The following is a 23,073-nucleotide window of genomic DNA, read 5'->3' as shown; positions in this document are numbered from 1 at the left end:
TTCAAAGAATATACAACCTCTGGAATGGTGTCACAAGGATGTGTACCAGGATCGCTACCCAGGAATGTAATATATGACGGCATTCTGCGATTGAAAATCCCTAGACGTGCAAGAGTTATTGGCTTTACAGTCGACAAAGCTATTGCAGTCGTAGACAAACACATAAAGGAGGTGGCAAAAGTAGCAGTTTCACAAAAGGTGTGGCTAGCAGGAGAAGGCCTTGAGGCAGTGTTAATAAGCAGCAGGTCGTTAATATCACAATCGGGGGACATAAAATCGTCTTAAACGCTACCCTCAAATATCTGGGCATTATATTTGATGCTAGACAAACGTTTAAACCACATATTCAACATGCAATAGAGAAAGCTGAAAAAGTAGCAGCGGTATTATCTCGGATCATGGTGAACTCGATAGGGCCCAGACAATAACGTAGGCTACTGTACGCAAGCGTGGTAAGCAGTGCCCTCTGTATAGTGCATCTATCTGGTCCATTGCGTTGTACAAAACCGAATGAGAATCGATTCTGCGGTATAAGAGTGTGTAGCACGTTCTGTGGTCAGTACCTCTACCTCACAGTAGCGCACTCAAGCCGGGATCCCTTAATAAATCTACGAGAGACCTGGGTTGGGCTGAATGTATGTTTAGAAAACGGAGTGCTGAAGTCTCCGGGCACTGGTTGCAGAAACGACTCGATTCAGTGGACCAGATCTCAATCCTGTGCAGATGACTACACAAGCTACAGAGCAGGGTGTGAGAATGCAGGTGAGTATTTTCAATTTATCCTTAGGGAGGGTTATGAGTGGTCTGAGCCACCTTTGATTATATACCCTCATTGTAAGGACTTCGCCTGGCGTAGCCTCATAATTTGGTGTCAGCTCGCGCTTCTTAGCATGAGCTCTTCACTTTTAAGCCTATCGGTGATGGTGAGTTTTCTCGTATTAAGGAAGAGCTCGGGTCCTATTATTACACCATTATAACCTCTGAATGCATTCGTTCCCAGTTTTATCCTGTGTCCTATGACCTATATGAGCCGAATGTGATTGTGCATTCCTAGCAATGAGAGATCAATGAGAACTTAACCTCAAAAGATGACAATGCCTTGAGTGCCGCCAGACTCAGATCGCTCAGAATGACAGTTTCTATCTAAGTTGACCACTGGAAGATGCTTGAAAAACTACACATCGGCACAGATCACTTTGTTTCGGGGCCATATACTCCAACGCCTGTTTCTTCTGGTGTCTCCGAGTCATCTTCATATCAGAGAAGGATACATTTTGTAGGGTTTCTAATATCTTTGAAAAATATATTTTATGAATCCTCAAAAAAATTAGATGAGTCGTCAGACAGTGAAGTAGAATTGTTGGCAGTAGTGGCAGAGTCGATGGAGTAATTTATCTAACGGACGTTGTACTTATCACCTAATTGATTCTGTAGGGAGAAAGACGACACGGGGAAGTGGATTTCCATTCAATTATTGACGGTACATGGATGTTTTAAATTTTAATTAAATAAATTATTGCACCTTCTTTGCAAATGACATCATTGAAGATGCAGAACATTGTTTTTTCGCCTGGCCGCAGTTTGAAACCTGAAGAGATGACTTGAGCTATAGGGTGATGAGCCTCTTAAGATTCAAAACCTGCTAATATCCGCTTGAGTGAAAAGAAAACTAGTCCGCTGTTCGCAATATGACAAAAAATCATCACAAAGTTATATCGCGCGGCACACTTTCGTATAAAGACAACCGGTCGCTTCCCCTCCTCGAAGCAATACCTAACCGCACTTCCGCAGACGAAGGGAAACGGAGCTGCGATAGGTTCTTAGTGTGGTGAGACGAAAGGTAAGTCCCACATTTCAGTGTTTAATGCTTTGTGCCAGCTCTCCAAAACAAATGTTTAATTTTTTTGCAGAAGTATTTTACGCTACATTGACGCTGACGAATTTAAAATTTATTTTTATATACTTTTGCGCTAATTTATGATTTATGTTAATAAGCAGATTATATGCGCGGTTTCGGGTTGTTCATTTCTCATACTAATTCTATACAATTATGTATTGTAAATGCTGTTGTAATAATATATGTAAACCTAGTAATCATTAATAATTGAACCTTCATATGTATTATATCAGGTGCAAATTAATTATCGTTCAATTTATTTATAGGCGAATGAGAGGTTACACGAGTAGAAGAGGTAGATGCAAACATTGGAATGCTTCTAAGAGGAGTTACAAAATATGGATGGATGTATGTACGTAAAATATACAAATAGCTCATGCATTATAAATTCCATAAGCACGTTTACATTCTATGTTTACAATACCTTCCATTTTAGCGCAGCTGTTGTATTTTCATAGCAGAATTTAGAAAATTTATCATAAGTTGATTCACTGGAACTCATTAACTCTAACTAAAGGGCTTACTAAATGCCTTTTTAGAATATATTATATATTCTGATGGAATCTAACCGTAAAATCAATTTTCTCATTTTGGGTAAGTATTTTTAAGGCGCAATGTCAAGGGTTAATTGGAAATTAAGCACATCAAATATTTATGTTCTTTAAATCGAAAATAAGAAATATAAATTACAATTATTTGCCTATGTATATATGCACATACATATGTACCTTTGCCCCTTTTATATACGTTAAAGCTTTCAAGTTCGTGCCTTAAGTCTTCTGTTCCGCATTACCCGGCAATTAAAACAGGTCTGCCACATGAATTAAAGATTTGTATTGAATTTATATTTGACTTATGCATTTGTTTAACAAATACTGTGATCTGTTTTTCGTCTTTTATTAGTTTTTTTAGTCTTTTATAACATATATCATGATTTGGGTCAGTAATTTAGTACATAAATCATCATCAGAACACATTTTTTTGGACCTTCGCATGCGTTAAGCGGCTAAGAGAGATGTTAAGTAATGCAATACTCTTTGATTATTGTATTTAGTTGATTGGGGAACAAATTCCTGCAATAATTTTTCATTAGTTATGACTCGAACTAAGAAGAAGTCAGTCATTATTTAATTTGTTACAATAGATGTGACTGTGACTGTCTTCACAATTTTTTTACTTGAATTTTTTTTCAATCACTTGAACGCAATAATTTTATTGCAATCACATCACCAATCTTTTGCAGTCTTTTGAGGTAGTTTACGGTTGATATCTGACATCTTATTTGGAATTCAAGCTAAATTACCGCAAAATTTTATTAAATAACACTTAAAACCATTTTAGTAAAATAGTTGGTTCATTCGGTGAATCTTTGAAAAAGAGAAAATAAACGTTTACGGTTTGAAAAATTTAAACGGTTTGGTTTTTCATTCGGTTTCATTGTCACAGAAATCATTAAAATGACTTGTAGCCAGGCGTTCAAATACAATGAATTTGCAAAAAACAAGATTTGACAACAGTAACCATGGCCATTTGCCAATTGCACCCAACGGCGACGATGACTGTGCAGCATTGGCCAAAATAAGCCAAGACCTTCAATTATTCTTTATTTCGCATTCAACAGTCGATCGCATTAGCCAATTTGGTAGCCACTAACAGCTGGTAAGCGTTGGCCAAGAAGTGGCCACTAGCAAGAGTTCTTATTTGCAACAGTTTTTGCTCTCAAAGATCACTCTATGCGCGCAACATTTTTTCTGATCTTACATCTTTAATGAAGTAGAGTGCATATTTTCGTTTTTCGTAAATGGGAGCAATTAACGGCTACAAATAACAAACAAGTGGTATTTTTAAATTGCTACGCAACCACCGAAATGCAACCATGCATTACTCAAACTCAAACTCGATTCAAGTTGGTATGAATTGGTATTCGAGTCGGCGGCAGTTGTGCGCTTAAGTACAAATACCTACACTTTTGCTTTGCGTTGCTAATTAAAACTAAAGCCATACAAGTACAATCGCCACAAATTTGGTTACACGAGTATGCAGCGCGAATATTTGTTGGACGATGACAAATGTCTATCACGAACACAAGTTGTATGCACATTGATTTTATGCTTTTCAGTTAATGAAAAAATAAAATTATTTTATTTATGTATTTTTTGTGTGTTACGGTAACATTTTGGGTACATTTCGCAATTGATCGCAATTGGCTGCACGTTTCAGCGTTTACCTGTATTAATTTCAAAAAGATTGTTTGTTTCTGTCATTTTGACACCTCCTTTATTACCAGTTATATAGAGAGTAAGACATTTTCGTGCTGAAGAGGTTGGTGGGAAATGATAAAAATTATAACAAGTGGCGCCTAGAGCATTTGAAGCATGTTTGTTGGGTTTTTGGTCGAGTTCCTCCTTTTACTTGTGATGTACATCTTGAAGTGGTTGCATTAATGGGGGGATCTCCGAACAGAAGATAGTGTTTTTTACGAGAAATCTTAAGGCTGCGGCGGCATGTTACTAATTCCACTATCGTTAGTCTCTGTATGTATTTCTGCCATGAAACATCGCCTCGACTATAGTTCCCCTCATCTATAGAAAAATATTGCTTCGCATACCACAAATAGGAGGAGGAGCTCGGCCAAATACCCAACAAAGGGTGTGAGCGCAAATTTATATTATTATTGTTATTATGAAAGATGGTCCAAGTAAGCTTAAAAATATACTCTTCGGTTGCCTTAGATTCACACTTGGTGAGTAGGGCCTTGCAAAATTATATGTGCTGCTGCTGATCCAGTATTTGCTGATTTTATGCAATTGTTTTATCGTAAAACAAAACTGCTAAAGGCGCTCTCATACTCTCTTTGCCCGGGTAACTCACCTCGAACGTGCACTGCCTACTTAGTTTATCGGTCATCCAATTTCGAGCCATATCACTATGACTATACATATAAGTTTGACAAGAAAATTAACAGAAGGTATCCCTTAAAAAAGGGTGTGACATTAGTGAGCATCGATTTGTTTCTTTAATGAGCCCACGGAAAATTGTATATAACATAAAGTCACAAACGTACGCTATTACGAAATTGGACTCTAAGAGTTGGCTATCCAAGCGACAAGTTTAGGTATTCCTGGGGCATGAAAGGTTTGAGCGAATCTAAATCAATCAGTCAATATTGCAAAGCAAAATGTTTGATGTGAAAAGGTGGGAAGTAATACAAATGCCGGGATATCTGAATGTATTGTAGTTGTTCGATGGGCTGCGGAATGCGGCTTATCGGTGAATCCTCTTAAGACGGAGTTCGTCCTTTTCACGAACAAATATAAAATACCCAGAGCTCAACTCCCCTCGCTGGGGGGAGGTGCTTTCTGACAAGGTGAAGTACTTAGGCCTAATCCTTGACAGTGAGCTAACGTGGAAGCCCAACATTGAGGAGAGGGTAAGGAAGGTAACAATCGCCTTGTATGGATGCAAGGGCGCAACTAGCAAAAGATGGGGCCTCTCGCCTAGAGTTGTATTTTGGCTCTATAATACCATAATACAGCCAATCTTGTTATATGGAATCGTTGTCTGGTGGAACTCACTGGAGAGGACGACATTAGTTAAAAAGCTAGAGAGAGTTCAAAGGTCTGCACTCATTAGAATCAGTGGAGCGCTTCGAACTACTCCTACTCTAGCGCTTAATGTAATGTTAAATGTGGTGGTACCTATAAACATCGCAGGCAGAACTGCCGCTGCACGTACCGCAATCAGACTGAGGGGCTTGGGATATAAGCTCAATCTCAAGCATCTCAAGCATTCTCAGAAACTTTGAGTTGATCTCCTCGTCGACGGATCAGTGTGTGCCCTCGCTTAGTCCAAGCGCAACTTTCTCCACCCATATTCCATCAAGGGAGGAGTGAACCAGGGGCAACACTTGGGGACAGGGCCTGGTTAACCTGTTCACGGATGGTTCGAAGTTGGATGGTAGGGTTGGAGGAGGAGTATTCTGCAAAGAGCTCCCCATCAAACTCAAATTCAGGTTACCGGATCACTACAGTGTGTTCCAAGCAGAGGTGGCCGCAATTAATGAAGCAGCTGACTGGCTACTTACTTGCGTAATAACTGTTAAGAAGGTAAATAATTACTCCGACAGCCCAACGGTAGTTAGGGCACTATTATGGTGCATTCGAAACTGGTCAGGGAATGCCTGGTCTCTCTCTCGATTGCATCAGAATTCTTCGATATAAAGATAATTTGGATACCTGGTCACAGTGACATTGCTGGAAACAGCGAAGCCGACGAACTGGCCAGACAAGGAACCCGTGAGGTAGTGTTCCCGCGAAAGGGGAGGATCGGGATCCCCTTAACAACCTGCGCTCTACTCCTAGAAGGATGGGCTTTGCACCAACTCAACGAGCGCTGGGCAAGTACACGAACGTGTAAGGTCGCGAAGTCCTTCTGGCCACGTTTGAATAAGAGGATTTCGAGGGATATTCTGAGAACGACAAAATCTCATCTATTAAATTTCATGGGGCACTGTCCGCGGGGTATACATGCCGTGCGACTCGGAATTGCTTCGATACCTTTTTGAGTCAGTTGTATGGAGAACGAGGTGGAACGATTTCAGCACCTGCTCCTTGTCTGCCCAGCACTCGCGGTACTAAGATTCAAGCATCTAGGCTCTCACTTCTTTTCTGCGTCTGCTGATATAGCAGGTCTTCATAACAAAAATGTGATGAACTTCATCAGCAGCATAAAGAGGCTAACACATCCACAAACTAGTCACCGTTCCTAGTCCACAAACACTCAACCCTCCCCACCCCTTTCCCTTTCGTCCTATCGTCCTTTTTTCCTTCACCTCTTTTCCCCCTCTTGCAATAGTGGCACATGAACTGACCTTCAATTTGACCTCTCAAGGTGAATATTCTAGGTTTGTCCTGGAAAAAAAATTAGTTTTGGGTATTTGGCCGAGCTCCTCCTCCTATTTGTGGTATGCATCTTGATGTTGTTCCATAAATGGAGGGACCTACAGTTTCAAGCCGACTCCGAACGGCAGATATTTTTATGAGGAGCTTTTTCATGGAAGAAATACACTCAGAGGTTTGCCATTGCCTGCCGAAGGGCAACCCCTCTTTCACCGAGATTCGAACCTACGTTCTCTCTGAATTCCGAATGGTAGCCACGCACCAACCCATTCGGCTACGTTACCGTGTTAGGTTACCGTCTTATATTGGTTGGGTTATCAGCTTATAGTACGGATACAATGAATTGTTTTGAAGGAATGTGCCGACTTTTTTATTGCCCTCTTCTTTAAAGTTTCGGCCATAAGTCACTTTTATTTCCGCATAAAGCTTTCGCTCCTTAATCTTTTATATTTTAGTCAATGATTTAGAAGTTTTTCACTGTTATTAATATATTATATAAAAAGTTTATGATTAAAATCTCAATTCGCGCAAATGCAGTTCTGCAACAGAGTTGTAAAAGAATAACAGGGTTGCAGTATTGCTCGACATCCATGGATGCAGTCGCATCCTCTTTCCTGCTGGGTGAAATTTAGAATTTCTTTATGTTAATACAAAAAAAAAACAACAACTAAAAGAACTAACCTTTTTTTCATGCTACTTTAACACTTTTTTTGGATTTCTGATCATTTTCCATGTACACTTCTCATTACATTGTCCAGCAGTGGTAAGAGGAAGAATCTCATACCAATTTTGCCGAAGCCAGTACTAGTCCAGAGTTTCGGATAAAGAATTGATTGAATACAGCTTTAGATTTTATGATATTAGTCATCGGCGAAGTTCTTGAAAATCCCAAGCACTTGTATGAAACTAGTGCAGAAAACATTGAAAACATGATAATGCCACTTGAAGGTGACGCTGCAATTAAAGTTTTTCTATTCGCAGCTTAATGTTTCCAAACAAAATCCGCGTTTCTGATGAGCATCTGAATGAGATTCACAAAGAAATTAACTTAGGTATAGAACAAAACAAGGGTGAATAAAAAAGGCTCGTTGAGTATGTACATATGTATTGAGTAATATTGGTGATATTAACTGCAGGCATGACAAGCAAAACATGAAAATCCATTAAGTATTACTATATGGGAACTACAAAAAGATTAAAAAGTGAATACTTAATCACTTTGTTTTGCTCACAAAATATAGCAGCAACGTAATTTGCTCACTTATAATAAAGTTTCCTAAATTTTTCCCTTTTTCTTACTTGCGACTCAAGAATTTAGAAGTGTTTTCTACTGTAACATCTGCTTTCTTGACACTTTTTTTTACTAATTTTGTAGGTATAAAAACATTATAACACGCCTGGTTTACTTTTATATTGATTAAAATAAAAAGTTCAGTTCAAGATCAATGGAATAAAAGCTCACATGTCGTCCTACTAGTCGATTTTCTTGACTTTATCAAAGTATTTGACGATTGGCTTGGCAGAGCCTCAACGTAGAAATCACCGCTTTGCAAGTTTCAAGCGGGTCAACAATTAAACAGCAAAAAAATTGCCCACTACTTGTATGCTCGCCATTCCCATTGAAGTCATGGATGCCAGCTCTCGAACAAAAACAAATTCATGTAGAAATCTGCACCGCAATAAAACCGACCCCTTACGCCAAAGCTGCAGGAATATATGGTGTACCTGCTTGCTAAAGTAATAGCGCATAATTCTGAACCGGCTGAAAATCCATATGAAAGCATCTATAAGCTCCTGCCGCACAGATTTTCGCAGTGGATTCTTTTGCCCCGATCAAATGAACACCCTTTAAATTATCATCGAGCAATGTGCTGAGCATAAGTCTAAGCTGTACTTGCTTTTTATTGATTTTAAAAAGGCTTTCGAAAGCATTAAACCCTTAATTGCTCTGATAAGGGAGAGCTACAGAGACGCGAGTCGCTACGTCTTACACAAAGGATTGCTTTTTGAGACTTTACAGGTGTTGAGCCATGTGCGGCAAGAATGTATATTGTCTCCAATGCTGTTTCTTCTTGCCATCGAGGATGTCATGTGCACTGCTTTTATGAAAATGACAATCAGCAGAACGGCATTCGTGGCAGATAAATTGATTGTTTGATTCAAGTACCTGGGGTACGCGGATGACGTCTGCTTACTAGCTTATAAACTTTGCGACCTGAAGCTGCTTACTCAAGCCATGCCAAAAAAGCTTCAAGTTACCAGCCTCTAGATCAACGCTAGAAAAACAAAAGCGCTGCATCTCAATGAGCTCACATCAGATCCGGTTTCAGAGGGCATACAGTAGTATGAAAATGTAGAGTAATTTTGCTACCGTAGCTGCATGGCGGCTCCACCTCCGAAGGCGGCTATTAGGTAGATGTTGAGTGTAGGATTAGAAAATCTATTCTGTTTTGGCATCATTACGCCTTTAAGGAAAATTAACAATATCAGCTTTCATATCAAGTAGCGAATATCTAACACTAATGTTAAATTTGTTCTCCTATATGGTTGAACCACATGGCTCCCCAGGAGGAGCCTGATATCCCTATACAGCGCGTCCCCAGGTGGCGGATATAGGAATGTCTCCCAGGTATGAATAGTGGGAGAGAAACGAAATATTTTTCGCGGTCCACACAGGTCGGAGACGTAAACTTCGTTAAAAAAACTAACTTTCCTCGACGCTTGATTCATCCTGTGAAATGCGGTCGAAAGCGGGTATCTGAGAACACCGCCGTATGCTCCGACTAGGAACGACACTAAAATCTTACGTTACATTAATTTTATTTTGTGTTCAATTTATTGTCAAGGAAAATTAAAAAATGGAAAGTAGCGTTTGTCAACCGCTGCGTGCGGCATATTTTGTGAATTTTTTGGCACCGTACAATATCCAACTCGGACTTGCTAAAGAAAGCTAACCAGCTCGACGTGGCGGCAGAAATTCAAAAAGAGAAGTGGCAGTAGATGGGACAGGCTTAGAAAAAGTGATGCAATGTTGCTAGGCAGGCCCTGTGTCGGAATCCCTTCCTTCCTGATCGGGTGTGGGAGAGTCACGTACTGTCTGGAGACGCTTAGCAGAAGCTAAAATGAACTCTCTTGATCTTAGAACTCTCTTCCTCGTGGAACGTACTGGAATGTGTAGCACAAAACCGTGTCCGTTGGCGAAGAGCGTAGTTGACGACGGAGTTTCTCCAATAGGAACAAAAAAATTAAAAATACCAATCCATGTCTCTCAAATAGTGGGAACTGCAAACTGATCAAAAATTGAAAACGTCATCAATACATCCTTTTAATGATTGAGGAGCAAGAATTTTTAGTGCTTATAAAAATATTTATTTTGCAAAGCTTTTATCGTAAGAAAACAACTTGAGCTTGAAATTAATAGACAAAAAATTAATAGTCGAATCGGACCTGTTCTCAATAGTTCTAAAGTTGGATAATTTCTTTTCCACAACTATCATTTATAGTTAAATTTAAGGTTGTGGCTTCTTCCCTAAATTTCTTTTAGTTTTTTTTGGTATCTCAAATGATTAATTAATTGTAGCGTTGATGAAATGCCTTACCAAAACTAAATTGCAAGTCCCGGTGATCGCTTCACTGTCAATAATGATGGCAACATACATTTTTTGCTTTTGACCGTTCTGTTTTTTTACACTTTTCGCAATTCCAGTCGGCATCTTTTAACTATTTTTAACAGTTGATGAACAATTAATATCTAAGACATTAACACAAAATAATGTAAAATTCACAAAAGAAAACAAAAACAAAACTATAAAAAGCCGCTAATAGTTGATTGTAATGCATTGCGGATATTTTTAAATTACTTGTTCATATTTTTCATAGTAAAACCGTAGTTATTTCGGAGAAAACTTTCAACAAAAAAGGCAGTCAAATGATTTTTTAATTTAATTTTCTTGAAAAAATAAATAAAAAAGCAGTAAATAATTATAGTTGCATGAGTATATTTTCGCCTTAATGAAAGGGCCATTCAGCATTGCACAAATTCTCCGAATTGGCCATTCCAGTGAGTTATTGAAAAATATTAAGTTAATGTTAACAGATGAACGCAAAAACTGGTTAGTCTTAATTTTTTGGAGATTTTTTTAGGATTGGACCATTAAGATGCTTGTCTTGAGTTTTTTTCGAAGAGTGTAGTACAGATGACCTAATAATTCAATGTCTTAAGCGGTTATATAAGCAGTTTGTTGAGAGGGGGCCAATAAGGTAGATGTTATTTGAAGGGTGATCACGCTAATTTTTTCATAATTTTCACCAAACAAATGGGTTTGGTTATCTATGTGGCAAGCCGCAACATTTTGTTGAAAGCAATATTTATACAATCAATCAAAATCCCAACATTGCTAAAGTAGCAAAAAAAAAATAAAAATCTATTCGAAAAGTTAATTTCCAGCGGTCCAGAAAAACGGTACTCGTATAATGACACCACTCCAATGAGACCACAACGCCGGGATGAACGTGCACTGGTGTTTATACGTCTTGTGCCGAGCCAAAGTTTTATGCCGCCTCTGGACGGCAGACGGCTTTTTATGAGAAGCTTTTTCAAGGCAGAAATTCGCATGAAGGTTTGCCATTGCCTGCCAAGGAGCGACCGCTATTAGAAAAATCGTTTTCTATCATTTGGAGTTTAAGGCACCGCTCAATGATAGTCTTTCGACTACCGGGGCAGTCCATTTACTACTATAATGACCAAAAATATTTGCAGTTTCAGAAAATGTGGTTTTTACATATCCGTTTTGTAGACAATTAAAATTGTTTTACTAAATTATAGACTTTCTACTTTAAATCAATATGAAATACTGCTAAAAAAGAAACGCGAATTTAAAAGGATCCTATATAAAAACTGAAGAACCGAAAAAACTATAAGAGAAGTGTAAAATAATTAATACAAAGGCGGTACTGATATTTTGTCTCACATTTTTTGTAAAAATTTTTTGTTTAGTTTCAAAATTTTATTATTTTCAATTGTTCAAAGCTTTCTTAAATATTGAGGGGGCCCATGAAAAGCGACAGAATCGTTATACATATTATTATAATATAACAGTAAAATCAATAGAAACTAAGTTCTTAAATTTCGCTTCTTTGGAGGCATCTCTAATTTAACTTTCCTCAATCTTATGATTGAGATATCCAGAAAAAAGTTCTTATATAATATATATATTATTTTTTTAATTTTTTTCTTTTGAAATGAATAAGAGCACTCAAAAGTAATATAAATACATATGTAAAAAATAAATATTTTAAATTTTAGTGCGAATTGTTTATATCTTATGTTAATTATATTATTATACAAATTTTAAGTGCATAGTATGCAAGCGTCATTAAAATAAGTATGTATGTTTTCCTTTCGACTCACCTTGACAATGCACATCCAAGCAAATGATGAATATAATGGCAAATATAAAGCATATTTTGTTGCTAACTCCAATACTGCCGGCAACATTGAAATATTGCAATCGCCCCGACTGCTGCTGCTGTCGCTGGTGCTGCCACAGCCGGCAGTGGTGCTGGCTTTGATGGCCCCACGCTGGGGCTAACCTTTTAACACTCATTTTAAACAGCAGGTACAAATATTTTGCGCTAATATAATATTATGAAAATATTTTATTTTCTATTAATGCTGATTTTGTTAAGATTTCTATTATTATTATTATTATTTTTTGTTGTGGGGGTTTTGGAATAATTTTTGTATCAAAACGAGGCGTCGAAGCGGATCGAAGAGATGCAATGCTGTGTCAATAGCAAGACTACATCACTAATCGAACGTATTGTTGTTTCTGGCTGTTGCGGTTGTTATTGCAGTTGTTGGTGCCGATGATGACAGTCGTTAGTTGTTAATCGTTGTATCTTATTTTTGTTCGTACTTATGATTGTTGTTGTTAGTTATTGTTGCAGTTTAGTAACCTGCTGCTGCTGCTAGTTGCGATGGCACTGATGACAATAGCTTTGACGCCTTGCTCCAGCAAACACTTCCTTATAGCAGTTTTGCATTGAACTCTATGGAAAATTACGGGAGATCTTTAATTACTCGTTAATACTTTTGCACAGTTAATGGACATTTTATATTGACTGATGTCAAAGCATTGCTTTGAGTTGATGGTTCTGGTAATTTGCTGATTTGCAAAATTGAGCAATTATACATTTAATAATTATCTGTACACTTAATTAACACTTTTTTGTCATACGATCTAACTTCTCTTTAAATTCTTCGGTCTTACTCACATTTTCAAGATATTCACAAGATAGGTACCGTACGATCAACTTTTGTGTATTTATGAACAAGTTTTATTAATCAATAATTTAATTTTACAGTGTTTTTAAAGAGATTTGGTTACACTAGGAGTCATTTTGAATTTGCGATATTAATTTGACAAGTTATATCACTCTTTTGTGCAGTACTTCATAATACGAAGTAGTGCTTTAATATTATGGAAACTTATTTCCGAAATCCACAGATTCCTCAAGAATTATTGAGAGCTACACAGAGTCAACATTGACCTACACTCCCCTAGAAGCGAAGACAATCCAACTGCCAAAGGAAATAACGTAGAGCACCGCGCAGTGATTAAATTCGTTGTTAAAAAAGTCGAAATGCCTTACAAATTATTAAAGAAATGCCATAGGCTTTTGAGGATTCTGCACACCTATAGTCAATAGTAAAAGAGGCGCTCGGCTATTGTAAAAAGTGCAACACACCTGTAATAATGACCCTCCCCCAAATCGCTCACTGACGGTAATGCCAGAAGAAATTGTGCAAAAACTTGAAAAATCAAAGGATAATTGAAGAATTAAATAGTAGGAAATAGCCGAAGATTTCGAAAATTGGAGATAATTAGTATCATGAATGCTCACACCATTCGGCCAGAAGCAACGATTCGAGACTCGTAAAATTTTTTTGAGTTTTCTCAGTTTTTGGACAATTCGACTCCGTGAAATGCGTTCATGCCGAGGACTGTTTGGGAGTATTTTTTGTAGGCCTATTTGGTTCATTAAATATTGTATATAATTGGCGCTTACACCCTTTTTGGGTATTTGGCTGATATCATTCTATTTGCAATGTGCGTTTTTCCACAAATAGAAGGGTCACACTTTTATGCCGCTTCCGAGCGGCAGACGGTTAGAGCCGAGTTAGTAGAAATACACTCGGAGGCTGTCATTACCCGCCGAGGAGCGACAGCTATTAGAAAAAAACTGTTTATATTATTTAACTCCTGATGCCCAAGTTTCGTGCCCGTACACTACCGAATGGTAGTCTTGCACCAACCCATTCGGTTGTGGCGGCAGCCGGAATCATTACTGTGTGAAAACCAACATCGAACACACCATATTAGCGAAATCTGATGATTCAGAAAGCCTTAACCAGTTATTCTTAGTGACAGAAAACTATTTATCGATTAAAAATAATCGTCATATCCCGTTTACACCTTTTTCACCAATACTTTCAAAAACATCAATTTTATTTTAGAAACTGTCAATCAGTCTTTGCAAAGTATCATATTTTTTGTTTATTTTAGATTAGTCAAATAATCTTGCGAAGGCGTCAAATTATCGAACTTTCAAATTTATTTTAGAAAGCAACATATGTTGAAATTGAAATTTGAAAAGGTCGAGCCAAGGAGCACCAGAAGATTTGGTGGCTCCTAAAACACTCAGGCTAAAAAGCCCATTATATTTACAGCTCTGGAAAGAGGGTCGATAGTCAAGGAGGGAAAGAGAAAAGTATAAGAGAAAGAGAGAAAAAAGAATAGAGACAGATATAGAGATAGTTTGTCCTGTGAGAATTTTCCAGATTCTTTGGCCAATCTGTAAATGCCCTCCAGTTTTAGAGAACGAATATTACTCATTCTCCTGACATCGGAACCCAAAAGTCGTAGCCGTGCTCTAGCAAAGGCAGGACACTCACAGAGAAAGTGCTCAGTGCTATCCACCTCCTCCAAGCACGACAGGCACATTGGGTTCTTCGCGAAATGTCATTCGAAGCTAGACGAGATAAACCAGAAAGCCACTTTATGGTCTCTGAGGACTTATTATCATTTGCTCAACCCCATTAAAATATTATGAGAAAAAATAAAGGCGCATGTGAAGTCAAACATACATACAAGTTCCAGACATGATTCGATCGGGTGTTGTTGAACAAAGGTTGCAGCAATTACTAGAGGGCCTAATTAAAGAGGACGACTTTGCAACACTAAGTGTGATGAGCAGTAATTGATTATTTTTATCGAGAAATCTTGTACTTTCTAGTCTGGTATATGCAAGACCATTTTCAATTAAGAGCTTTATTAGTTTTTTGTTTTTTTTTTCAGCGAGTTGAAAACTTCATCTTATCCAAAAGATTTAATTAGCTCGTGAAAATCGAGACAGGAGTGCAATGTTCAGCTTACTTCGACTTTGGCGTTGAACCACCACACTTAGCAGCTGTGAAACGCTGGTACAACGAGTTTCAGCGAGATAGCGACATCTTCAGGAATAAGTGGACCAGCACACATCCACGAACATTAGGTTGCCAAGATTTGTTCTCGTTGTTACCACATAAGTTAACACTTGCCCAAAAAAAGACTCGTGCCGTTTCGTCTAAAGAAATGTTGAAGAAAGTCAGCTGTAGGGTTAAAACCACGTCTATGACTTGAGGCAGATGACAAGTCTTGGATTTATGCATAAGAGCTGGACGCAAAACAGCAGTGGATAGTATGCGTGTTTACAGACGAGCTTAATCCAATATAAGCACCTCATTGCAAATTGCCGCCTATTTGCCGCAAATGTATCACTAGAGAAATTTGAAACAGGCAATTCTGAGTGCTACGCAACCATTTGTTGGCCAGAAGCCCTTGCGGTACGGAGAATTAAGAGGCGCCAAAGACGAACTATTCTTCGCTAAGACAATCGATTGCGAGACAATGCTACTCTTCAGTTGATAATATGTCAGATAGAGGATAGTAATCAGTTTTCAAATGTGGAAGACAGTTTGATAGCGCTAAAAGCCTTAGAAGTGCGATTAATGTCGGATGATCAAAATGTGTCACAATATTACAAAAAGCCCAATGATATCGATGCATCGACGACTTCAAAAAGTTGCAATCCAAGGAGAATCCAACAAAATTACTATGCTCCGAATTATAAACTAACCCCGACAATTATATTTATTTATTTTACATACATATAATAACAATGGCCGCCGTAGCCGAATGGGTTGGTGCGTGATTGCCATTCGGAATTCACAGAGAGGTCGTTGGTTCGAGTCTCGGTGAAAGCAAAATTAATAAAAACATTTTTCTAATAGCGGTCGCCCCTCGGCAGGCAATGGCAAACCTCCGAGTGTATTTCTACCATGAAAAAGCTCCTCATAAAAATATCTGCCGTTCGGAGTCGGCTTGAAACTGTAGGTCCCTCCATTTGTGGAACAACATCAAGACGCACACCACAAATAGGAGGAGGAGCTCGGCCAAACACCTAACAGAAGTGTACGCGCCAAATTATTATTATTATAATAACAATGGTCTTATACTTTTTTCGTTCTGTAGATTTTACTTTTCTTAACAATTAATTTAAGTTTCGTGATTAGTGGAGCAGTTAATTCTGATTAAAATTGTGGTGTGCAGGCAGGTGCTACGCGGATTAGTGAACAACTGACTTGTTTATTGGATAGTTTCGTCGGTAAAAGAAGGATCATAGGCGACAAATACGGGTATTAGCTGCCCTGTTACTAAAAAAATATTGTTTACTCGTATTTAAAGAATCCTAAATTCCGAACGTGTTAGTGTAAACTAGCATTCCATCCACTATCCACTATTCGTAAACTTATTTTTACAATTTTATTTATTTTTTTTTGTTTTTCATGAAGCATAAATCTTATATGTATGTTTGTAGGTATTTTAAAAGCTTCGTTAAATTATTGCTTGGAATTACCGGAAGAATATAGGGTAGAATTTAGGTAGTGCTATCTGTTCTGTAAAAAGAGCTCACTTAAACCTCTAGGGTCTTTGTGTTACCACTGCTATGTATTTGGAGGCGAAGGGTAGGCGGAAGGAAACAGGCGTAGTAAAATTTATTTAAAATAAGAGGGCGTGGCACCACTCATGCTCTTGCACTTGATAATATGTCAGATAGTGAAATTGGTTAAATAATTTAATACAATCAGATCATTTTTGTAAAAATAATGTTAGTAAACTAATTTAAAGAAATTAAATTAATTAATTAAATATAGAGATTTGAAATATAATTTAGAAGTACATTTGTTGAATTTAAAAGTAAAGGCTTTTCGAATAAAAGGAGTTATTTTGAATAGCCCGTAGTAGATGTCACTTTTAAAGCTGTCGTTTTTTGATATTTGACAAGTAGAAACTACGCCATTAATAAAGATGGAACGATACACGCCTTAACAATGCATTGAAATTATTAAAATTCACTAAAAAAATGGTGAAAATTTGGCAGAGACGGTTGGTAAAACTCGATCATTTTTGGGTCCTCATGAAGCACCTTGTCAGACCGCAATACAGAAATTGGTGGAAAAATTCGAGTTGTAGGGACAAGTTAGTGATGTGAAGAATAAAACCCGTGCGTCGCTTCAGAACAGCCGAAAATATTGCTGTTGTAGCCGAAAGTGTTGAAGAAAACCCAGGTTTGTCTATTCCTCGACGTGCTTTGGAATTAGGCATTCCACATACGTTATTGCGTCGTATTTTGCATAAAGATTAGGGTCTTAAGGCTTATAAAGTCCAGTTAACACAAGAACTCAAGCCGGCCAATCATCAACAACGTCGTGTCTTTGGTGATTGGCTCGTCGAAATGCATGAAAATGATCCGGAATTCCATCGAAAAATCATCTTGAGCGATGAGGCCAATTTCCACCTCGGTGGATTCGTCAACAAGCAAAGTTGTCGGATCTGGGGCTCAGAAAATTCAAGAGTTATTGTTGAAAAGCCTCTCTATCCCCAACGTGTGACTGTTTGGTGCGGTTTATGGTCCGGTGGAGTCATTGGATCTTACTGGAGCAACAGTTACGGTGAATGGATTGCGCTATCGGGAGATGATTAACGATTTTCTATAGCCGCAATTGGATGGTATTGATCTGGACAACGTTTATTTTCAACAAGACGGCGCTACGTGCCACACAAGCAACGAAACCATCGATCTTTTATCAAAATAACACCTCTTATTGGAAAACCCTTTATATTTGAAAATTTATAAAATCCAATTCTTGCTTTCTAAAGTACTGTTGGATAAGGTGTAATTTTATTTAATTAATTTTTTTTTATTTTTTATACAATATGATTTAATTTAATTTAATTTTACTTTATTTGACCTGATTTTAATTTAAAATTTAATATTTTTTTATGCATTTGCTTCATAATCATTTTTTTCTTTTCCTTCTTCTATCGTAATTTAGGAACTTCACGCATATTACCTCAAATTCACAGTCAAAGAAGGTCACATTCGTGTATAATACGTCAGCTAGACAGCTACGTGAGTACTCAGCGAATAAGTGAAGTCATTCGTTCATTCATACATTTTGTCGGTCAGTTGGCTCTGGTCGCTTTGTATTTGATTTATTAATAAAGCTACAGTCGTTAAGGTTGTCTTCCGTTACCTAACAGGGTTTTAATTAATGTACGTAAATGCTGTATTATCCACTGAGCTTCTCCGCAATGGCTACGTGCGCGATTTCAATTTCATTTGTATGTATTTCAAGTACACGTACATACGTACATCAGTAATCCGCGCAGATATGTGAGTATTTGTGTACACAAAAGACTCGTAATATTCTATAATAAGCTAAGAAAAAACCGAGTACGAATTCGTGCAAAGCGCACAGAACATATTAGGCAAATGATGTTCCTAACAATACGAAACTTTGTATTGTTTTTGATGAAACCCCACTAATTTCAATTAACAATTTTGTCTGTCCTATTCTACATATTTTTTGTGGCTGCTTTTAATATATTTTTAGAGTTTGCTTGGCACATTTTTCAACAGCTAGTAAATCGCCTTTAAATTTATGGTGTGAAATATTTAGTTGAGTGGTCTTTGTTAAATGTATTTAATTTGGTTTATTTTTAAATTACGTTTTTTGTAAATTTATTTTTAGAATTTACAATAATTTATTTTTAACTTTTTGGTTTTTTGGTTTACGTAAAAATTAATATTTGTGTGTTTGTATGTATTTTAAAAACTGCCAAACCAATCTTAGGATTGGAATGAAATTTCGTCAAATTATTCCTTGCAATTACCGGTAGCACATAGGTATAGTAAAGTTAATTTAAAATAAGGCGACGTGGCTCTTCCCATACAAACCAATTTTTAAATATTGCATGATTTCGACACCATTCAATAACAATGACTTGATATTGCCGAGAACTGATTGGGAATCAGTACAAGGAGCACAACAAAAAAAGTAAGTGCTAAAAGAATGTAATTCAATAACATTTAGTTTCGACCTGCACACTAATATCACGGATTTTCCAAATTTCATGGCATGCATTATTGGGAAAGTTTCACAAATACCATGGAAAGTGATATGTATGGTGCACAAAGAAAGGTATGGAAAATGTTAAGAAATCAGAAGATAGAAGTGAATGAAACAATAAAAATGCATCCAATACAAATTAATAAATGCGAATCATACCTTAAGTAATTGTGCAAAAATGACACCACAATGATAGCGAGCGCTCCATTCTATGATTATGAATCTAGAGATGTAAATATAACTACTAAGGAAGTTGAATTTGCAATAAAAATGCTCAAGAATAGAAAAACTCCTGGTCCTGACGGTATTGCAAATGAAATGCTTAAATATAGCGAAGAGTATCTTCATCAAGACGTTTCACATCTCTTCAACATTTCGTTGAGAAATGAAAAAGTGGAGTGGAAATCAAGCGTTACAATACAGAGTTTTAAAAAAGGCAAGAAAGATGATCCACAGAATTATCGCGGTATAATCTTGATAAGCTCAGTCCAAAAGCTTTTCACTAAAATTTTGTTGTCGGAGCTCCGTCTTTACTTACAAGAACTAAAGGAGCAGCAAGGCTTTCGTAAAAACAGGTTCACAATGGATTGTATATTTATTTTACAACAAATTATGGAAAAGTCAATCGAGTTCGATAATCCAACTTTTATGTGTTTTGTTGATCTTAAAAAAGCGTTTGATCGAGCCAAACTTGAGGATGTACTGCAAATATTAAAAGAAAGAAAGGTACCTCGATAAATCAGCGTCAGACATCAGCCATCTCAATACTACGTGCTCAATAAAAAGAATGGTAAATATACTAAAACTATATTGCGCTAACAGAATACGGCAAGGTGACTCCTTAAGTCCACAACTTTTCAATCTTATTATGGATAAAATTATCTCAGAGGTAAGACTGGATTACAAAATGAAGAATTGGCTGAATATAAAATGAACAATGAAAACATATCAATAATATGTTACCAGACCACTCTGTTTTGGGAGCTGATTGCGAAGATAATCTACAAAGGCTTTTGCATCGCTTTGTTATAACTTGCAAAAAATACAAAATAGAAGTTTCAACTGGGAAAACTAAATCTTTAGTAATATCAAAACAACCTAAAAGATGCAAGTTGGCGATTGACTGTCATATGATAGAACAAGTAATGCAAGTGAAATATTTGGGTGTAGATGTATCTAGCAATCGAGATATAATAACAGAGGTGCGAGAGAGATGCGCAAACGGTGCACGGATATCAGGGTACCTGCGAGAAATCGTGTGGAAAAACAAGTATATGAACATGGAAAATAAAACACAAATCTACAAAACTATAAAAAAGGCCGTGCAGAAAATATGAATATGAAAAATACGAATATGAAAAAATAACAATTGCTGCGCACTACCGAAATGCATATCCTTAGGGCCATAGTTAGACTCGACCATATAAGAAACGAGGAGATAAGAGCACAGACAGGGGGGACCGATATTGTAAAATTCTTAAGAGCTAGAAGACGAGCATAGAACGAACATGTGTCACGAGCCCTTAGCAATCGGTTGATAAAATTAGTTCGAGATGGGATACCAGAAGCAAGAAGGCGACCAGGAAAACCACCAAAACGGTGGGCAGAAAGTTGGATATATGGTGGTTATACCTACGCAGAAAATCAATCGCAACAACCATATGAGATTTATGCATTATATTATACAGGAATGTACAACAATTTATGTGTAATATCCCTAAAAATTAAAAAGTATTTTTGCATTCATGTAAATGGTTTTCCAATTACAGGCGTTATTTTGAATTGGATTGCGCTATCGACTGCTGATTAACGATTTTTTATGGCCGAAATTGGATGGTATTGATCTGGACAACGTTTATTATCAACAAGACCGCGCTATGTGCTACACAAGCAACGAAACCGGACCGTGTTATCTCTCGAAGAGATGATCATAATTGGCCACCATTATTTATCCGTTTTGAAGCGTTTGAGAGATGCTGTATGTCGCAAATGGCCGGAGATGTTGGCAAACAATTTTTGGATTTTGCATGATGATAACGCTCCGTTGCACCGAACCCAAATTGTGCTGGATTATTTGACCAAACACCAAGTAAATATCATCGTGCAAGCACCGTATTCACCTGATATGGCCCCGCGCGACTTCTTTTTGTTTCCCGAGTTGAAGTTACCACTTCGAGAAAGGAGATTTCAAACGATAGAGGAGATCAAAGAAAATGCGTCGAAGGAGCTGACGGTCATCCCTTAGTCGGCCTACCAGGGATGCGTGGAAGACTAGGTTAAACGTTGGTACATGTGTGTTTCTTCAGATGGGTCGTATTTTGAAGGAGATCAAATAAATTTGCATAAAATTTAACTCTGTTTTGTTTTATTTCAACATTCCTGGTACTTTTTGATCATAGGGTATAGGTATGTAAACTTTAATGTATAAAAGGCAAAACCTATAATAACAGATAAAGAAGATGGAGAAGCATTATTTTTAACATTAGCATAACAATAGCATAGCATTAGACTACCACGATTATGTAATGGAACAAGAGTCGCTGTGAAGAAACTGACGTTGAATGTCATGGAGGCAACAATTCTTAATGGAAAATCTAAATTAGAAGATTCCACGCATTCCAGAAGTACCAACAATAAAGCACTTGAATAAAATCATTAAATTCCAACAAGAGTACTTATTATATGTCATAACATAACAAAATAACTCTTCCAATAAAATTAGTTTTTCTGCGGCAGCGATGCGCCGGGCAATAACTATTTAGTATGAAATATGAATATAAAAATATAAAAAACTGGTTTTCATTAGAGTGTTGTTAGCGATTAAACGTTTGGTACCAATTTGATTTAAGGTATGTCATAAAAGATATCAAATTTAAGTGTTTGATGGACGTGAGAATATATTATTACTGTGCTTAAAAGCGTGGCTAAAAAGTTAATAAAAAGCATCTTTATAAAATGAATTATATTGCCATAAGCTCGAATATGTGCTTATATAGTACTAGGGTGATCCAAATTTGTTTCCTCTACATTTTTCTACGGTTAAAAAATATGAAACACTCCATTTTTATTCACTTTTTCTTTTATAACCACGAAATTCCTATAAAAAAATGCACTTTTCGTATTTGTTTTTCCGTATTTAAAAAAAATAATTTGTATTCTTTTTTATTTAATAGCCAATGAAAAATGAGAAAGATGCACTTTTTCGTAAATTTGGTATAGAGGCATGTAGTTTTTTCCGAATTTTTTAGGTTTCATTTCTTGGTATATACACAAATAAACAATATTTAATCCATACTTGTAGCGCATATTAAAACATTTGACTTTTATTATTTATTAATTTTGGAAAAGTCGTAAACAAATTATTTAATTTTCGATTTTTTTTTCTATTTCGCTTCATACAATCATCAATAATATAAAAATATTACAAAATATTTTTAGTAAACTGTTGTATTTTTTAAATTATTTAACAAAAACAATTAATTTTAAGTCATTGCCCCGAAAATGGTTTGTATCTAAGAACATTTACAAACAAAGCTTACAATACGTGAACAACTATCTGAGCAAACTATATATATATAAATTTAATTGGCGCGTACACCCTTTTTGGGTGTTTAGCCGAGTTCCTCCTCCTATTTGTGGTGTGCGTCTTGATGTTGTTCCACAAATGGAGGAACCTACAGTTTTAAGCCGACTCCGAACGGCAAATATTTTTATGAGGAGCTTTTTCATAGCAGAAATACACTCGGAGGTTTGTCATTGCC

The 23,073-nt window shown here is 36.8% G+C and overlaps 1 protein-coding gene across 4 annotated transcripts in view; it reads right to left on the bottom strand.

Moving 5' to 3' along the window:
- Positions 1-23,073, bottom strand: part of LOC128865277 (dual oxidase) — an 80,444-nt gene that overhangs the window by 44,019 nt on the left and 13,352 nt on the right. For 2 of the 4 annotated variants that reach the window (XM_054105442.1, XM_054105438.1), the window contains exon 2: positions 12,206-12,846. In XM_054105442.1, coding sequence (XP_053961417.1) covers positions 12,206-12,401 — 196 coding nt within the window. In that variant the 5' untranslated portion in view covers positions 12,402-12,846. Of the gene's footprint in view, positions 1-12,205; positions 12,963-13,071; positions 13,111-23,073 lie in introns of all 4 variants that reach the window. The other 2 variants (XM_054105441.1, XM_054105439.1) reach the window with 2 other exon arrangements.

This window comes from Anastrepha ludens, chromosome 5, assembly GCF_028408465.1.
Source record: "Anastrepha ludens isolate Willacy chromosome 5, idAnaLude1.1, whole genome shotgun sequence".
Classification (NCBI taxonomy): domain Eukaryota; kingdom Metazoa; phylum Arthropoda; class Insecta; order Diptera; family Tephritidae; genus Anastrepha; species Anastrepha ludens.
The sequence above is the reverse complement of the archived record's forward strand: the minus strand, read 5'-3'. Positions and strand labels throughout refer to the sequence as shown.